This window comes from Manis javanica, chromosome 11, assembly GCF_040802235.1.
Source record: "Manis javanica isolate MJ-LG chromosome 11, MJ_LKY, whole genome shotgun sequence".
In the NCBI taxonomy this organism is placed as follows: Eukaryota; Metazoa; Chordata; class Mammalia; order Pholidota; family Manidae; genus Manis; species Manis javanica.
The window spans coordinates 5,287,098-5,305,598 of NC_133166.1; the positions used below are offsets into that span (position 1 = coordinate 5,287,098).

Sequence of the window (18,501 nt, forward strand, 5' to 3'; positions counted from 1 at the left end):
GGCTCCAGGACCTCGTCCACAGCCCTTCGTGGGAGACTTACCTCATCTCTCGGCTTTTCCTGCCAAGTCTCTTTGCATGGCTGTCAATAAGTGGCAGACACACAAGGCTAGGATGAGTCAGAAGGGGCAAGGAACAACTGGATGGATTCATTTAAAGTGGTTTGGTCAGAACGAGGTCCATTTAACCACCCTCAGTGGTTATTTTCAGGAATACTCCTCTCAGATAAATAATTTTCTTCTTCATAAACAGCTATGCTCTCAGAGAAAATGGCATTCCAAGATACTGGGCTGGCCCTTTGCTTCCTCTGACAAGATAAGTACTTTGGAAAATGAAGTTTGTTCCATTTTCTGCCCCACAAGAGCAGGGTGCAGGGGTCGGGATGCCATTTCTCTCATGTACTCAGAAAATGAATCCCCAGCATGGACAGAAAGCATTCATTTTCACAGTGAATGACAGTGCGAACTTAAGGATGCTGAGGACCTGGAAAAACCCTCATGGAAAAGTGGAAAAGGTTCTGTCATGAGATAAATTTTCAGTCTCTTCCTTGTCCTCTGATAACATGAGCGTCTAATAGTGCACTATAGAAGGAAAGGCGTCGTTCTGGAAGACTCTGAAAGAGAGTTTCTCATATTTTCCATCAGTGTCATTCATTCTTTTGACTGGGCACGCTCATTTATGTAACCAGGCACTGCAGAGGCTGATGGGAGAGAATTTCTCTTCCTCATTTCTCAGTGACTCCCTTGCACATTTCCTCTAGTCCCTGAAACAAACTCCTCGCACTCTCCCCAGATCACCCAGCCTGGCGCTGCCATGTTAAGTCTCCTTAGTGACGGAACCTGTTACTATATGGAGGTGTCTGAGGGCAGACGTGTGCCTCCCACTAGGTCATCCTCAGCCTCTCCCTTAATTTCTTCCTTTGAGTTTCTGGGTTTTTTTTTTTCCTTCTTTCTGTTTCTCTCCCTCCTTGCATTCTGAAGTCTCTCTATGTTGCCGAGGCTAACCCTCCCTCCTGGTATTGGTAATGTCACCCTCTGTTGCCTCTTTGGGACCTGCTGGAGCAGCTGACTCTCCTCTTCCATCATTGTGGTCAACACAAGTGCTCACGCCCGATACATCCCATGGCCTCCCCTACATTTCCCAGCCTCCTCTGGTTAGTTCCGGGCAATGCACAGACAGAATGAAGAGGGTCTCTCCCAGGCTGAGGCAGGTGAGGGCTGGTGTGTTTCCTACATCCCTCTCTTCTCCTGCTGTGGTGACCTTGGGACACAAAAGCCAAGGTGGTAGTGCTGGTAGGATGGAGGGACCAGGTCTCTGCATCCCTGGAGGGGCTCATGTCAACCTGCACTTCACATGGGCAAGAATTAATCTTCTGCTGTGCCAAGCCACTGAGACTTCAGAAGTCTAGTCAATCCTATCTTGGGAAACACAATCCTCATCTCTCTCTTTCTTCTGCTTCTGGAACCTTCCCTTCTTCCTGCTGACCCAAGTTCAAGCCATAATCCTTAAATCTTATCCTAAATGCTAACACCACTTTGTGAAGCCTGCCTGAGTTGCCCCACTTGAAAATTCATTGCTCGTACTTTAATGTTCCCACAGGGACCTGTGCTAGCATTTTACATGTGCTAGCTGACTAATGCTTACAAAATTCTTACTTTCATGGATGCAACTCTATTATAACACATTACATTTTCTTTGTTCATTTGTGCATACCTTACTTCCCACTTTTACTGCATACCCCTTGAAGGCAAGACCGTCCTACTTTGTCATGTTAGCAAACTTGTTATCTTTATGCCTGGCTGTTTCGGAAGGACTGTATTTTAATTCCCAACATGCCTCCGCATTTTCATCTTTCTCTGTACACCGGGCCCTCCTTCAGGCTGCCGATGCTGTTTCTGTTCATGCAACCCCTTCACCCTGAGCCCAAGTTTGAAATCTTGTCTAGCCTGTCTTGCCTTCAATCCAGTCAGCTGCCAAAAATTGACAGATTTCACATCTGAAATTATTTCTCTTGCACCTGTTCCTTCCTTCTAAGCCCAAAGCCCCTACTCTAATTTTGGCCCTTGTGGTCTTGCCCAATACCCAGCTATGAGCTTTCCTCATCCGTATTTTAGAGACTGATATCAGATTAGCCGTTCCAAAACCCCCCAAACTGATGATTTCTTTCCTCAAAAGTGTACAGCAGTTCTTTCTCACCTACTGGCTTAAGGATACAATTCTTGCCCTTCAAGAACCACCAGTCAGGCCCTGGACTACTTTTCTCATCTCATTTACATCTCCATCCTGGGTGACACGATGTTCTCCTGACTGTTCAGTTGGTTCCATACTTCCCCAGCTTTATGACTATGTCCTCATGTTGCCTGCCTTCCTACTTCTGTCCATTGAAATCCTATTATCCTGGAGCTCTGCTGTATGCCTGCTACTGATGCATGCCCTCACTACTGCAGAAGGCCTGAGGCCTGGCACTGCACAGTCTTCATCTTTGAGAATGTTGCAGTTTCTTGTGTAGGAACTGCTACCTAGCTACTCATTTAGTTATTTGCTAAGTAGAATGGAGAATAACTAATGTGTGTTATGAGCCTCCATATGAGATCCTTGAAAGAAGTTCCAAACCTTGCTTGACATATTTTACAGGAAAGGAGTAAGTGAATTGCTCATTAGAACGCCTCCTTGCTTTATGTCCCCTATCCATAAGAGGAAGAAATATGTCGTCTTGCATCTCAAATATCTGGAAATTGGCCTTCCAATAATCATGGACTATAGTATATTTTTCTGTTTACATATTACTTTCAACTCACTTTGCCTAAAGTGGCAGCAGATTTTAGCTCCAATCTTCATCACTGCATATTTCCTTGGCTGGCTTAAGAAACCCTTAGAATTGGGATCCTGGACACAAATCGTACCTCTAATAGGTACACTAAGTAGCTAGATGTTAACCCCAAAGAGGCAGTAAACAAAAAGTCTCCTAATCTTTACTGAAAGGATTAAATTTGTACAGATATTAAGTTATGAAGTTATGGGAACGCTAATAATTTAATGTTAAAATCTAGATAGTTGCCATGCTGCTTCTTAGAACTCAAAATGGTTTTGCCTTCCTGTTTTGATTTCATTCCTGACCTAGGGAGTTACTCTAACATTACTTTTGGTTCCTTATGAATAATGAATTTGGCATAGGAAGGAGCTGTTTTGTTAAAAGCAGTAATACTTTTTAAAATTAGAAAGCCAGGATAGGAAAGGTAAGCAAGTCACTGCAGCAACTTTGATATCCTGAAGCTACGGAATCAGATTCGAATGCCTTTTCTCTGCAACTTATATTGACTTAGAATATGCTGGAACCAAATGTTGATGAAATTATTTATAACTTCAGGTAAAGGAATACGCTTAGCAGAAGAAGCTTCGTGAACCAAACAGTCATTTACTCAAACAGAGCCGATGTTCTTCACTAGGATCAAAAACCAACTAGACAACTTGGATGGATCCCAAGGGGATGATACTGAGTGGAAAAAGCCAATCTTTAAAGGCTATGAATGATATAATTCCATTTAAATAACATTTTTAAAATAAAATTAAAGATATGGAGATCTGTGGTGGCTAAGGGTCAGAGACGGGGAGGAGGTCTGTGATTCAGGGACGGCAAGAGGGAGCCTGGTGGTGGATGAATTTGGTGGTAGTGGTCACATGAAGCTGCACAGGTCATAAAACTGCATAGAACCACACACACACACACACACACACACACACACACACACACACATACACTTACACGTTCAAATCTGATAGTGTCCTACAGTTACACAAGATATTATCATTGAGGGAAAGTGCTGGGTGAAAGGTGTGTGTGTTCTCTTCAGAATAAAAAGTTTTTAAAAAATCAGACATTTTCTTGTCACTTTAGAGAAGGGGCCTGTGAGGTCAGGCGGTAACATGAATAAGTTACGTGGCTGGGAAGCAGGAGGGTGAGAACTGGCTGAAATATCAGGGAGGCAGCTGCTAGGCAGCCCCTGCCTCTGTGGGACTGTGTGCCTGGAACTGCTGAGTCTTCTGGGTGTTGTTGCTGTTTTACAAGATGCCAGAAATCAAAATCGCAAGTGAAAATCTCTTGACTTTTATTGACAACTAATTTAAATTTCTTTGAATGCTGCCTATAGGCCAAATGAAGACACTATTCCTAGATGGCTGGATTCAGTCAAATGATTGCAAATAATTCAGTCTGATGTGTGCAAACTCAGCTTCGGGCCAGAGGTTCAGTTTGGCCCTGTTAGGCTGGAAGAAGGAAAAACAAGGACATGCAAACAGAACAGAGAGATGCCATAGGGGGAGAACAGACCAGACCCCAAGGTCCATGCCTTATATGGAAAGGGGACAGCTCTTCCTGAATTCCATCCTTCTGATGTGCCAACTAAGACCTGGATGTCAACCTCCTCCCTCTTGGAAGGAAAAAAGTTTCTAGTTGTCTATTATGTCACCTTTAGCTAATCATACCCCTCCACGCCCCCTAGGATAGCTTGTCCACTCCTCCCCCTACTAATCCCTTATAAGCCCCCACCTCACTGACTGGGTGTGACTTCCCCGGCCTGTAGTACCCAGACCGCGGGACATCGCCCAAGAGTTGCACTCAAATAAACTACCTGGCCCTTTGTTGCCTCTCTTCGCCTGCTTATTTCGGCTAAAATTTATCTTACAGGCCACAAGATGAATTGTCCACTCGATAGCCTGGTTATCTCAGTATGTAGTTCATGCTTGTCTGTGGTTCCTTAGAAAAGATGGAGAAATGGGTGCTCCTGAGAAAGTAAGTGCTCTGATCAGGCCTCTCGTGAAAATGGCATAAGTCCCCAGTCACTGACACCTGGGGAGAATGTCGGGCTGGTCACAGCTCAGACTGAGTGCTGCTGCTTCCGGAACTGCCCTGCAAGCTCTGACCAAGACGTTCTCAACCACTTCCTCGGCATGGTGCCTGGGACCCAGTAGGTGCTGTGTTTTCAGAAGTGTTCATTTGTTCTTCTCCAGCTGCTTCAGTTCTTTTTATTTCTTAAAGCTGAGTTCTACCATAACTGAGAAAATGAACTGGCATCTGGTATCCTGTGCTAGAGTTTCCCTGCGGTTGACAGAATGGCCTGGTGAACATACTTTACGTGAGCAGCATGCCTAAGCTGTGTCTGTTTGAACTCTGAATGTCAGCCTTGTGCTAATTACTGCAAATGAGCAGAAGGAGGTGCCGAGGAGGTCATTATTCTGGTTTTAGTCCCTTAAAGGCTTTTTTTATCTCTGCCCTGCTAAATGCCCGGAGTCCAGTCATCCCATCTCCCCCAACTTTCAACCCAATGCTGACTTTTCAAAGTGAGAAGGAGGACAGAGCTAACTGCATATTCTTCGCCATTACCACATCTGTGAGTTAATTTCAACTCCCAGCTCTCCACTGTCATGTGCTCACTAGACTCCTGTTGTCAATCTCTAGTAGACAGAGCACACCCGATTGCTTCAGGAAGGAAAGGAGTAGGAAAATTTCCAATTTTAATTAAAAAAATGAAATTTCACCTCTGTTCCACGTATACATTCTCAGTCAAATTTAAATTATTAAAAGATTTATTTGCAAGACAGTTTTGTCCTCTGTTCCCCAAAGACCTGCTAATAAGAAACCTGGAGAAAGTTTTCCAATCCTCCTTTAAAAAAAGTATTTGCAGGTATTATATAATTATAAATCAATATAAGAGTCTTTTCCTGTTTACTATTTTTTTTAACAAAGCTTTAAAATATGCAGACTTTTAAAGGGTTGGTTCTTGGTCTCAAAAATTATGCTAATCAGGTGGTAGGAGCAGTGATTCAAAGTGTAGCCACTAATTTCTCTAAGGGGAAGTATGCAGAGACCCTGGGCTTCACGTTTATTTTCAACTAATTATCATGTATTTACGTTTCCATTAGTCCAATAATTTTTCTTTCAATTCAGCATTAAGCAATAAGACACTGAATTATATAAAGGCCTGTTTAACATAGCAGACACACCCTATCTTTCCCTAGTCCTCTGACTTACAGCTTTTAAAATGCACAACCAAGAGGCTGTCTATATGCCTTTTTGTATTTATACCCCATTATGCAGACACCCCAATAACTTATGCATTCTCAAAAGGACTACTTAGCGATTGATTCCAGTCTTTCCTAACTCACCATCTCATTATGTAAAGAGCACTTGAACACAAACTTTATTAGCAACTTTAGTTCAAATCCTTCTTATCTTCTCTACCCTCACCTTACCTAGTACTGTCAGTTTATATGTGACCAGAATACTCTGGAAAATGGCAGTTTAAAAAAATCCACATTGGACTGGCAGCCCATTTAGTAATTGGTCTTTGCACTGTGGGGCACTGCCGTAAATCGAGACTGTCATAGTTCAACTGAAGCATGTGATGCAATTCTTTATAAAAATGGAAATGAATTCTCCCTGCCGCACAACACAGCATTTTAACTATGTCCAGGAGGAATGGGCAAGTAAGGAAGCTATTATTTTTATTCTAAAGGTTTAAAAAAAAAAAAAAAAAAAACTCTAAGCTCTCTGTTAAAAGGTAAAGGGATTTATAACATGACTTATTCAAACCCCAGAAAGAGGAAGGACACTTTGCAGAGTTCTCCTGTGCATTCAAAGCACATCGGCGGAAGAGATGAAACGTTGTATAATGTACATGTTCTCGTGGGAAGGAAACAAGGTGGGCTAATGAAACCAAATGAAAGGCAGCAGTTGAAGATGCGTCAAATGCGTGAACAGGGAGACATCTCATCAGTGCATCTGACTTACCAACATCGGGATCCATGGCTTGGACTCTGGTCAGCACGGCCTTGGGGGCTGTGTTCTCATAGACACAGGTGTTGTAGTGATCAGAAGAAAACACAGGGGGGTTATCGTTCACATCTTCCAGGATCAGGCGGATGTTGGACTGGCAAAACCTGCCACCCCCGTCGGTGGCCCTGGCAATCAGGCTGTATGCAGGTACCCTCTCCCGGTCCAACAGAGCCAACGTTTTTAACTCACCTGTGAAAATAATGGCCTGGCTTTTCAAAAACCATCCTTCTTTGAAGAACAGAGAGTCAATTATATAAAGAATCCCCAATGCAGGAAGGACCAATGATACTCAAGTGCCTCATACTTTGAAAAACAGAGCAAATTCAGTTTTAAGCACCAGGGACACATTTATGGGATTCTGGACACAGCAACAGGCCAACTGCACGGCCTTCAAATTAATTAATCTCACTGTGAAATTGCTGCTGTCAGGGATTGTTCCATTTAGCTAGCTGGAGAAGCACCGTACCTCTTTAAGCCTCTCAAGCCCTGCTGTGGGGATCAGCTATATCTCTGGCTTTCTGAAATATCTCCAGAAAGAGCAGAGAGAATGTACTCATATCCTTAGTTCTCGGATGGTCAGTCATGCCAATAATCTGTAGACCCAGAAGGGTAAGTCTCACTGCTTGCAGATACTCAGCATCGTTTACCCCATCTTTTGGAGAAAGCAATCAAAATGGAGGGTTAGCAGACAGAGGTCTGGAGGGAGTACTACTGTGACAGCGTGAACCCTACTTGCTGGATTGCAGAAGCACCCGTGGTTGCTGGGCAAGGGTTCCAGGTGCAGGATACCTGAGGAGCATGGATCAGGAACTACTCAGCAACCAACATGGAGTAGGTTACATTCTACCCTGGAACAGCTGTACTGGTGCCGGTGTCAGCCCCTGCGGAGACCCTCCACATTCTGGTTGGAAATTACCTTTCCCACCACTTCTCTCATAAGCTGTTCTCTAGCTCCTCTTGGAGTAACAGTGTGCACAGCATTCCCTGGAGCAGCCATGCTCTCTGCTCATGCTGCCCCCAAGGTCTGCCATGTCCTGCTTTAGCTACTACTTCCTCTTTGCCCACATATAACTCCCCTGATATCACTCTAAGGCACGACTTTCACTCTGCCTTTCATTATTATTACTGCTATTGTTATTATTACTGTTGGCTTACTGGTCTGTTCTCCTCTGGGTTGCAATATCTTGGCAATAATATGTTTCGCTCATCTTGGCGTCTACCACAAATATCCCATAAAATGCTGTTATGCCTACTAGTTACTCAATAAATGTTCACTATTGAATAAAGTATAGACAGGCCTAGATAGCCCAGTATCCTATTCGTAAGCAGCTAGGTGCTTCCTGGTCAGATACAGGTGACACAGGAGAGGGGCGTGAGGGGCCACACCTTTTAGACACTCAGTGTTAGTTACTGTTCATTAGGACCAACACAACACTGCGAACAGGCAAATTATTTGATCTTCATGCTTCCTTTAAAAATTACCATTGGGTGGACTATCGAATACACAACACTGAAATAATTTACCTCCATAGAAAACATCTTTTCCATTAGCTCTGACCTCCAATGCAGGCATCTGCCTTGAGCACAAGTAAACTTTCACCTTATAATTTTTACCTGAATATATAAGCAAATCTGAGGACTCATAGCTTTGGGGAAACCAGACAGAAATGTTTAATAAAAACCGGACAAGTATGTTAATAAGCACCCAGAAGGGATTTCAACAGGGCAGACTCTCCTTGCTAGGCTATCTGGTGTGCATGGTCACCTGAGTTTGTGATATGACTCTATTCATACACCTTACAGGGCAGATGCTTTAACTCAGGGACAGGAGACACAGGAGAAGGAAACAGACCCATCTGACTACTTGATGCTAACAAACGGGGGTAAAGATGGGGGAAGTTTTATAACCTAAATAAGCTGTGAGCTCTAGAGCACCCATGTTCAGACACCAGGTGCAACCAGTACAGCAGAGCGTCACTCAAGGCTCTTGTGTACTAACTACCCACTACTGATAAGACCATAGGGGTGTTTAACTTTTCTCATAGATTGAACAGTGTCATTTACCCAAAGACTAAATTTCACACAGCAGAGCGTCACTCATGGCTCTTGTATACTAACTACTCACTAGTGATAAGACCACAGGGGTGTTTAACTTTTCTCATAGATTAAACAGTGTCATTTACCCAAAGACTAAATTTCACCTTACCACTTTCTGGATCTAGAAAAAATTCATCATCTCCAGGTCCATACAGTGAGTACTGTATATCTCCATTGGATCCGATATCAGCATCCCTGGCACTGACCTTCAGGATTATTTTATTTGATGGGATGTCTTCAGGAAACAATGCTGTATATGCAACCTGTGCAAAAGTAAAAAAAAAGGGAATAAAATTGTTAGTATTTGTGGGGCAACTGCCACATTGAACATTACAAATGATTTCTTTAAAAAATGCATTCAGTAATTCACCTTTTAGCTACTTTTTTACTTCACCACAGAACCATCTTACAATATATGACATGTTATAATATCTCTTGCCCTGCCCCTTGCATGCACATTCATTAAAAAAATACTGATTGAGCACCTACTATGTGCTAGGTACCATGTAGAAGCTAGGAGTACAATGGGGAAGAAAAGAGACAAAAATTCCTGCCCTGTCGAATCATGACAAACATCACGTACTGATAATGGTCCTTTTCTCTGTTAAGCACCAGTGGCTCCTTGAGACCCTGTAACTCTTTAAAGAGCCACTATCAACCCTTAGCATTAGTATGAGAGATTAAATCTGTTTGCAACACTTTTCTAAGCTACAGAACAGCAATATTGTCTGCTGGTTCACATGGCAAGGAAAAGGTAAATTAATAGTGATTTAACTTCAGTAAGAAAGAAAAAAATATCTAGTACTGGCACTTTGCCTTTGCTGTCACGCTTTTTAGTATGGTGGACAGGCTACTTCATGAGGAGCCTGGAGACATGGGTTCAATACCACCACTGCCACTAACCAGCTGTGTAAACTTACACATGAAAAGTAATTTAGGCTATCAAGTGCTCCATTTCTCCTTTATGAGATCAGTGATTTAGACTGTAAGTCATAAGATCCTTTCTGATTCCTTAAAAATCATTTAATTTTAAACTCATGGTTTTTGTTTTTTGTTTTTGGTGGGCAAACTTAGGTACCTGATTATGCTGACTATAGTCTTTCCGTGTTTATAATATTTCATCCTAGACTCTACCTCCTACCCTCTGATATCCAACTAGAGCTCACTAGTTAAGGAGATAGAACAGAAATTAGCCCGCTTTAGGAAGAAACGTGAAGGGGGTTTTCATTCTGTTTTAGAGAAACAGAGCGAAACGCAGCACTATATCCACAAATCTTACCTGGTCACACACTGGGCTATTGTCATTCACATCACTGACAGTCACTTCCACCATGGCCTGTGTGACAAAAAGCCCATCGGTGGCAGTGATATTGAGGAAGTAAATGTCTTGTTCTTCTCTATCTAGAGGTCTCTTCACATAGACCTTCCACTCGCTCTGCACCAGGCCCAGAGCAAACCTTCCCCGGGGGTTCCCTCCTGCAGTGCAAAAAGAGTTTCTGAGATGCGCAATGAAAGGCTTTGATCTGCACCTACAGCGGGAGGCCTGTGAGGGGTGGACCAGGTGCCTTTCAAACTGTATCATTTCCAATACTTTTGATTCTCCTGCAACAAAGCATGATATTTATATGCTTGGCTTGCGTGGAAAGAAAAACAGCAACTTTCCAAGAGAATAAAATGCACTTGGAGAAGCTGGAGGTGATCTGTTGTTTAGTTCCCCTTAAGGACAATCAAATTCAAACTGTGAACAATCAGTCCTCTTCTCAGGATGACACAATTGTCTTTCCACTTTGTCTCAAGAGAGGATGTCTAACAAGAGCTGTAATACACTACAGCTCTTATTATCAAGACAATTTTATTTCTGTAGATTACACAATCAAGGAAAGGCAGTCAGTTCTACTAAGGGGTCTTTGAATAAAGGCTTATCATACAGCTGTGCACTTCATTTAAGGACTGGAATTTGGGGGAGAAAAGTTTGCATGACAGAGGAGGACCCACTAGCACTCAACAGCCCTAAGGAGGGGTCCGTTTAAGGAGAAGTTCGAAGATAAGCACTGCAATTAGATCAAATTTATCAGAGTCAAGCTGGTGAAAGTAGAAACGTAGAAGAGGTGAACTGGAACAGCTTTGATGCTGCTGAAACACTGCCGGTGGTCCAGCAATATTACTTTCCCATATCCTAAAATTACACGGAGACAAAAGCAGCTGGGAGAAGATGGGAAGAGGAAGGAAGAAGAAAATCACTTTGGCCCTCTAATCCTGAGGAGGAAAATAATGCCATTTCAAACACAGAGGATGTCAGGACAAGACAGCTGGTGAGCAGCCCCGGAGCCCACTTAGATCATCTCTGTCTCATTTGTTGGGGCATTCAACCCGCACTTGTCGCCTGCACTGAGCCAGGCACTGTTCTGGGCAGTAGGGCTACAGCAGTGGACAAGATAGAGAAAAATCTCTGCTCCCATGATGGAGATCACATTCTAGAGGGGAAGACTGACAAAAATTAAATAAACAAGGAAAGCGTGCCGACTGCTACTTTATTGAAAAAGTAGAGCCACTTCAATGAATCTTTCAAAGAGCAGAAGGTCCTGCCAGAGGGATTGAATGAAAGCAGTGAAACTTTGAGGGCCAGACCTCACTTCTGATTATAAGGCATGGGTGATCAGTCCAGGGGCCTCAGCAGTGTGGGACAAACCATGGGATAAATGGGCATACTGGGCAGACAGAGCAGAAAAGGTGAGGGCTGCCCATTCCTCTAGGGCAGTGTTATCAACTGGGAGTGAGAACCTGCCCCTGACTCCCTGGGGGACATCTGTCCATGTCTGGAGGCATTTTTGGATGTCACAAGGTGGGTGGAGAGTGCTATTGGAACCTTCTGGGTAGAGGCCAGAGATGCTGTCAGTCACCCTGCAGTGCACAGAAAGGCCATTTCCTGCAGAGACTGAGCCAGCCCCAAATGTCACAGTGTTGAGGTTGACAGGTCTGCTCTGGTGAGACTCGGGGGTCTCCCTGGCCTATCACTTTCCTCACCACTAGCTAGGATTCAATTATGCTACAGCTGGATATTATTTCAGTATGAATGAATTCACGCTCACTGTTCATGCTTCCGGAGCAGGCCCATATCTTTTGTTAAATAAAATGATTAATGGTCCTTTGTTAATCTGTGACAGCATAGCCAAGTTGTGTTACATCAAGAGCAAAAGTGAAATCTAATTAAAATCAGTTGGTGGTTGGCACCGCTAACAGTAACAGTAGCTTGAAGCTACTCTGTTCTCATTACTTTGCTGAGGTTGACAAGATGGTCCCTTTAAGTCATCCATTGAGAACGCAGAGACAATGTAGGCACAATTAAAGCTGAAAATTTAACAGCTCTCCCAAATAGAAAAGTGTCCCTCCGGAATGACTGAGAAGCTTTTTATTTGTCACTGAATGTAAATAAATCGAAGTGACGCTTCTCACCTTTCCTGAGCACTATTGCTCATGTCTTTGAAATGCAGAACTACAGAAATACGCATTAGGGGAAAAAAATGGAGGCTATCGGATAAAGCACCAATGCATAAAGAGCTTTGAACAGAAAACACTTCCAGAAAACAGTTCCACAAAGAGAAGGAAGATAATGCGAAAGAGGAGCACAGCAACCCCGGCGCTGACGCATGCGCCCTCCTGTGGATCTTATTCTGTGATGATTAATTAACTTTCCCACTACCGTACTTAAGCAGATTCTGCATCCTGAGGGCATTCTAATTAATTCACTTCTCACTTTGAATAATGGAGTTTTTCTAAAGGGAAGCCACCTGACCCACAAGTATTGATGGATTCTTTAAAATCTTTTGGCATTTTGCTTATGTTCAGCCTTTCATTGTCACAACATCAAAATATTATCCTTAAAGCTCTTGAAGAGTTTTTTGGGAGAACTGTTCCCACACCATCCCCCCTCTCCTTTGCAGTTTAGGGCCAGCAACCTCCAGAAGTATACCCCTGATCAGTGACCCTGTTCTTCACTCTGACATGAAATTCTCTACCCCTCAGAGCAATGGTGACATTTTGCTTGCCATTGAAATGCTACTTACTGTTAGGAAAGACAGAAAAGGGATCCAAGAAAATTGAGCTGTCAGAAGAATATACCCTTTGGATTGGGGTTTTAACTTCAGATTTTTCACCAGAAGTTCAGACACTGCATTCTAATTTGAATATGTGTGCACGTGTGCGTGCATATGAGTTTTCATTACCAGGAGAAACTTGTAAGTGAGGCTTACTGGGGTCAAGCTATTTATTTTCTTACCACTACAAAAAGAAACAGGAATATGATTAAACACATATCCCTCCACCAAAAAAAGCAGCTATTTGCTTTTTCTCAGCTGAGATGTTTGGCTGGATTCCATTTTAAGTGATAAAAAGGGACTCAAGGACCGGGTACTAACCTGGGTAATCTGTCATAGGCAAACCAATATACTACAAACTAAGGCTGGGTTAGCAAACAACTGACCACTGGAAAACCACGTCAGCTCAGAGATCTTTTACTCAGCCCCACAGAGGTTTTATTACTCTCACTCCCTCATTTCCTCTTCCTTCTCTCCTGCTCTTACCCCTGCCACCTTTCACCTTTAGGAAGCAGAGCAAATTGAGGGCGGTAGACTCACCTGTAATATGGTAGCTCACTTGGCGATTAATGTCGGAGGTGTCTCTGTCCCAGGTGCTGAGGACAGCTACCACCTCGCCCGGAGGGTCGCTCTCCTTCACGTCCCCTCGGTAAACCTCATGGGCAAAGACTGGAGCGTTGTCATTTATATCTGTCACCCTGACAGAAACCAGAGCTGTGGAGGAAAGGGAGAAGGCTTCTCCCAGGTCAGAGGCCACCACAGAGAAGGTGAATGCAGGGTCTGTCTCGTGATCCAGGTCCTTCAAGGTACTGATCCAGCCTGTGTTGCTATCAATATTGAACGCTTCCATTATCTTTTCGGGCTGGGAATCCGAGTGGAGGGAATAAGTGACCTGCCCGTTGGCTCCCCAGTCTGTATCAATGGCTCGCACCTGGGTGAGCTTGGTGCCAACAGGCATCCCTTCCATGATGATGGCCTCGTAGCTTGAAGTTTCAAAGACTGGCTTATTGTCATTCAAATCCAACACCTTGATATCTATGTCCACAGTAAACACAATGTCCACCTTGTCCAGGGGTATAGTGGCTGCTACTTTAAAGTGGAAAGCTGGGCTGATTTCATGATCAAGACGTTTGTCGAGCTTGATTGTGCCCGTTTCCTGTTCTATGATGAAGACACCTGCTTTGTTATTTTCTGGCCGTTCCCCATTCACCGTGGTGAACCTGACATTCTGGCTGGGCAAAATCCTCAGGGTGTCTACTGTGCTCCCAATGGCTGTATCTTCTGAAACGGTGAAAGAATACTGAGACTGGGTGAATGAAGGCAGGAATGTTTCCGGGGGCACGACGTGGATATAGACAGGAATGAGAGAGTGCTTTACTGGAATGCCTCCATCTACGGCTTTGACAAAGAAGGACAACACTGTGTTCTTCAACTGGTTAAAATTGCCCTTTGTGACCATCCAGCCATTGTCAGGATCGATTTCTAGGAGGTCAGCCACCGAAACCGAGGCCTCACTATACAGGGAATAAGTAATCCTTGAGTTTGCTCCATCGTCTGGATCCATGGCTTGAACCTGAGTGACCAGGTGGCCCCTTCCCACATCGGCCCTGACGCTGGCTCTGTACTCCACGGTCGCGAACTGGGGAGCATTATCATTTTCATCCACAACAATCACCCTCACAGTGCAGAAAGTTGTTCTCCCTCCACCATCGAGGGCCCTCAAAAAAATACTAATGTCCCCTTCCAGAGGGTTTTCCCGGTCAAGCTTTTCTGTTGTGATGACCTGTCCATTGCTATCTATGAGGAATCGATCCTTAGCGAAGTCATTGATGATGGTGTAGCTGATCTGCCCATATATCCCTGGATCCCCGTCCGAGGTGCGGACATGAATTACCTTTGTCCCAATGGCCGCATTCTCTCTCACCTCTGCTACGTAGGTGCTTTGTGAAAAGGCAGGGCTGTACAGGTTAGCCCCGAGGACTCTGATATGCACCTGTGCTGTGCTGGTGAACAACCCATCAGAGACTGACACATTGAGGCTGTACAGAGGCTCCATCCGCTGCTTCCGGTGGTTGGACAGTGTGATGACCCCACTCCTACTGTCCATCAGAAAGCTCGTCCGGTCATTCCCAGATAAAATGTTATATTCTAAGCGGTCAAAATCAGAGCTGTCTGCATCAGAGGCTTGAACACAAGTTACAAAATGGCCCCGGGGGGCTAATTCACTCACATATGACTCATAAATGAGCTGATTAAAAACTGGAGAGTTGTCATTTATGTCTGAGATGTAGATATGAACCAAGACCTCACTGCTCAGTGATGGGAAGCCATTATCTGTGGCTCTGACTTTCAAGGTGCAGTGTTGCACTAACTCATGGTCCAGCATCCGTGCTGTCAAGATTAAGCCACTTGTGCTATCTATGTGAAAATAATCTGTGCTGTTGTAAGTATCCTGCACAATCTGATAATGTACCAGTTTATTGTTTTCTGAATCTGCATCAGCAGAGACAACTTGCAGAACAGGTGTCCCAATAAGAGATGCTTCTGATAATGTTGTATTATACATGGGTTGATCGAAAACAGGGGGGTTGTCATTTATATCATTAACTAACAAGTCAATGGTGACTTCAGCCCTGGCACCAGTAAGGGCATCACTGGCTCTTACTGTCAACTTGTAAGCAGATATAATTTCATAATCCAAAGGGCTCACAACTTTCAGGACCCCAGTGTCAAAGTCAATGTTAAACTGTTTATAAAGATCCCCATCAATAATGATATATATGATGCCTTGGCCTTCTGGACTGGTGGCATTGATGCTAAGAATTGGGGTGTCCATTCCGATGTCTTCATCGATGGAAGCTGTATAAAAGGGTTTGTCAAACACAGGCATTGCTTTGTTGACAACAGTGATGGGAAGTTCCACAGATGTGGACAAGGGGGGTTTTCCACCATCCTTGGCTAGGATGGTGACTCCATACTCAATGTTGGACAAGTCGGAGTTGAACGCTTCTTTTAATATAACGTTCCCTGAATTAGGGTTAATTTCAAAGTGGCCATAGTCATCCTGTAGGACATAGGTCACTTCTCCATTTGCACCTTTATCTTTGTCAATGGCTGTCACCTGGTAAATCAGAGTCCCAGGCTCAGCATCAACTTGTACAGCAGCATAGTAAGGGAGGCCCACAAAGACTGGAGAATTGTCATTTATGTCTTCGATATTAACCCTGACCACCACCCGAGCCACCCGCAGATGGTCTAGCTCGCGGCTGGCTTCCACTACCAGCTCAAATAACTCTTGTTCTTCACGGTCAAAGGGCACTCCAGTGGTCTGAATGACTCCTGAGGTAGATTTTATCTTGAACTTATTTCCTGGGTTTAAGATGCTGTATTTTAGGGGCTCATTAAGGCGATTTCCAACGGCATTGACAATAGCAACTTTGGTTATGTTAGTGTTGTTCTCTGAGATTGAGGTGGAGTAAAAGTTTTGTGTAAAGTGGAGGCCACTGTCCATGGCTTCTTTAACCAAGATGGTGACCACAGACGTACTGTAGAACTTTCCATCAGACACTTTAGCTATCAGCATGTAGTGATCTTTGGAGAGGTTGTTGTTTTTTATGGTGAGCACTCCACTATTTGAATCAATTAGAAAATGATCCAAGCTGCCTTCCATTAGGCTGTATGTCAGTTCAGGGGGCACCTCGGAGTCAGGATCTGTAGCACTAACTTTCAGAACCTCCACTCCAACATAGGTAGGTAGAAGCAAGACAGTCTCAAACACAGCCTGTGTGAAAACAGGTGGGTTATCATTCACGTCTGTCACGTCTATGTTGACTTCAACGGGACTCTCTGCAGTCAGCTGGGGGCTACCACTGTCTCTCACATGCACATGAAAATGGAAATGGGCAATGGTTTCATGGTCCAGGTTCGCAATTGTTCTGATTGCACCCGTACTGGAGTCCACTGTGAAGAACTTCTTGGCCATGGACTCCACAATCTGATACACAAGCAGAGCATTCCGGTTGCTGTCAGCATCAGTGGCACGAATCACCAGTGGGCTATTATCCAAGTTCCTGACAATGCTGTTGACTGGGGCAGCCTCACTTAGGCTGCCTGAATATTGAGAAAAGAGAAAAACAGGGGCATTATCATTTTCATCAACAATCTGAACATTGACTGTGGCATTGGAAGCCATTCCTGCCATGTTAGTGGCCTGCACGATGAGCTGATAAGAGGATGCACGCTCATAATCCAGTGCCTTCCGAGTGGTGATAACTCCAGAGTATGGATTTACTGTAAAGATCCCATTGGTGTTTCCATCTTTGATGTCATAAATGAGGGTAGACTGGCTGATGGCAGAGATTAGTATGACTGATGTCCCAATATCCACATTTTCATTTACTTCTGCTTGGTAGTCTTTGTGCATGAACTTGGGCTGAGAATTATCAGACATGGTGACAGAAATGCGCACAATTGCAGTGGCAGACATTGGCGGGGATCCCTGATCCGTGACTTTGACAGACAGCACAAACTGACCCATTGTTGCCATGTCTGGTTCTTTGGAAACAGTGATGATGCCCAGGACCGGTTCAATCTTAAACGTGTTCCCCGTGTTCCCTACAATATAGAAATCAATGGGGAAATGAGTTACCAGTCAGTTTTTGAAGATTAACTCTTCATCTAAAGGCTTCTCTATGCAACGTGGTAGGTGGTAAGCAATTATTTGTATTCATTCCATCTTATTCTGGAATAAAATGAGAGACTTCTTGTTCCCGGGTATTCAAAAGCAATTGAAATGAGTCTTTCAGTAAAATTGTGAATTTCAGATCAGTTAATCCACATCAACTACAACAATAACACAGTACTGTGGACACTGAAGCTGTAAATAAGAGTTTGTAGGAGAGGCTTTCTGTTAAGAATGTTTAGGACTTACGTATTCCCAGCCTTGTTAGAAGGGGCTGGCTTATGCAGATGTCACTCTTAAGAAGGTATTTATACCAAACCAGTGCCAAATTCTGTGTTCAATATTATGAGAAAGAAAGAGGGCTGTAGCAATTGTTATAGAACTCTGTAACATAGTCATTTGGTTTCAGATTATCCCAAAGTTAAGCTTTGGTGCATGGTATTAGGATTACTTCATCCTATTGAAATTGACTTCATCCTCAAAACTACTTTGGTGAGGGGGTGTTGTTCAGGCATGAGGAATTCTTCCCAAGCCCAGTTTGCTTTATAAGATGTTAGGATGTTTTCTGGCTACCCTTCTATTTGCCACCTGCCCACATCCCAACATGCACACATGCACAAACAGGCGTAAAACTAAACATATAAAAAAAATTACACAGTAGTTGCTTTAATCTGTAATCATTCTACTCATCAAGCATTTGTAAGGCTTCTGGTGAACTCAGAAACTATTGATAATCTGAACTGGCACTGAAACCAAGAACTTGATGCACAGCCTTTATGAAATTGAGAAACTGGTATCC

At 43.7% G+C, this 18,501-nt stretch overlaps 1 protein-coding gene across 2 annotated transcripts in view; it reads right to left on the minus strand.

Moving 5' to 3' along the window:
* FAT3 (FAT atypical cadherin 3) overlaps positions 1–18,501 on the minus strand; it is a 621,620-nt gene that overhangs the window by 74,032 nt on the left and 529,087 nt on the right. For both annotated transcript variants that reach the window (XM_037011586.2, XM_073215899.1), the window contains exons 11-14: positions 13,562–17,635; positions 10,207–10,403; positions 9,037–9,190; positions 6,786–7,019 (exon numbers count right to left, since the gene is read on the minus strand). In XM_037011586.2, the coding sequence (XP_036867481.2) occupies positions 6,786–7,019; positions 9,037–9,190; positions 10,207–10,403; positions 13,562–17,635 (4,659 nt within the window). The remainder of the gene's footprint in view (positions 1–6,785; positions 7,020–9,036; positions 9,191–10,206; positions 10,404–13,561; positions 17,636–18,501) is intronic.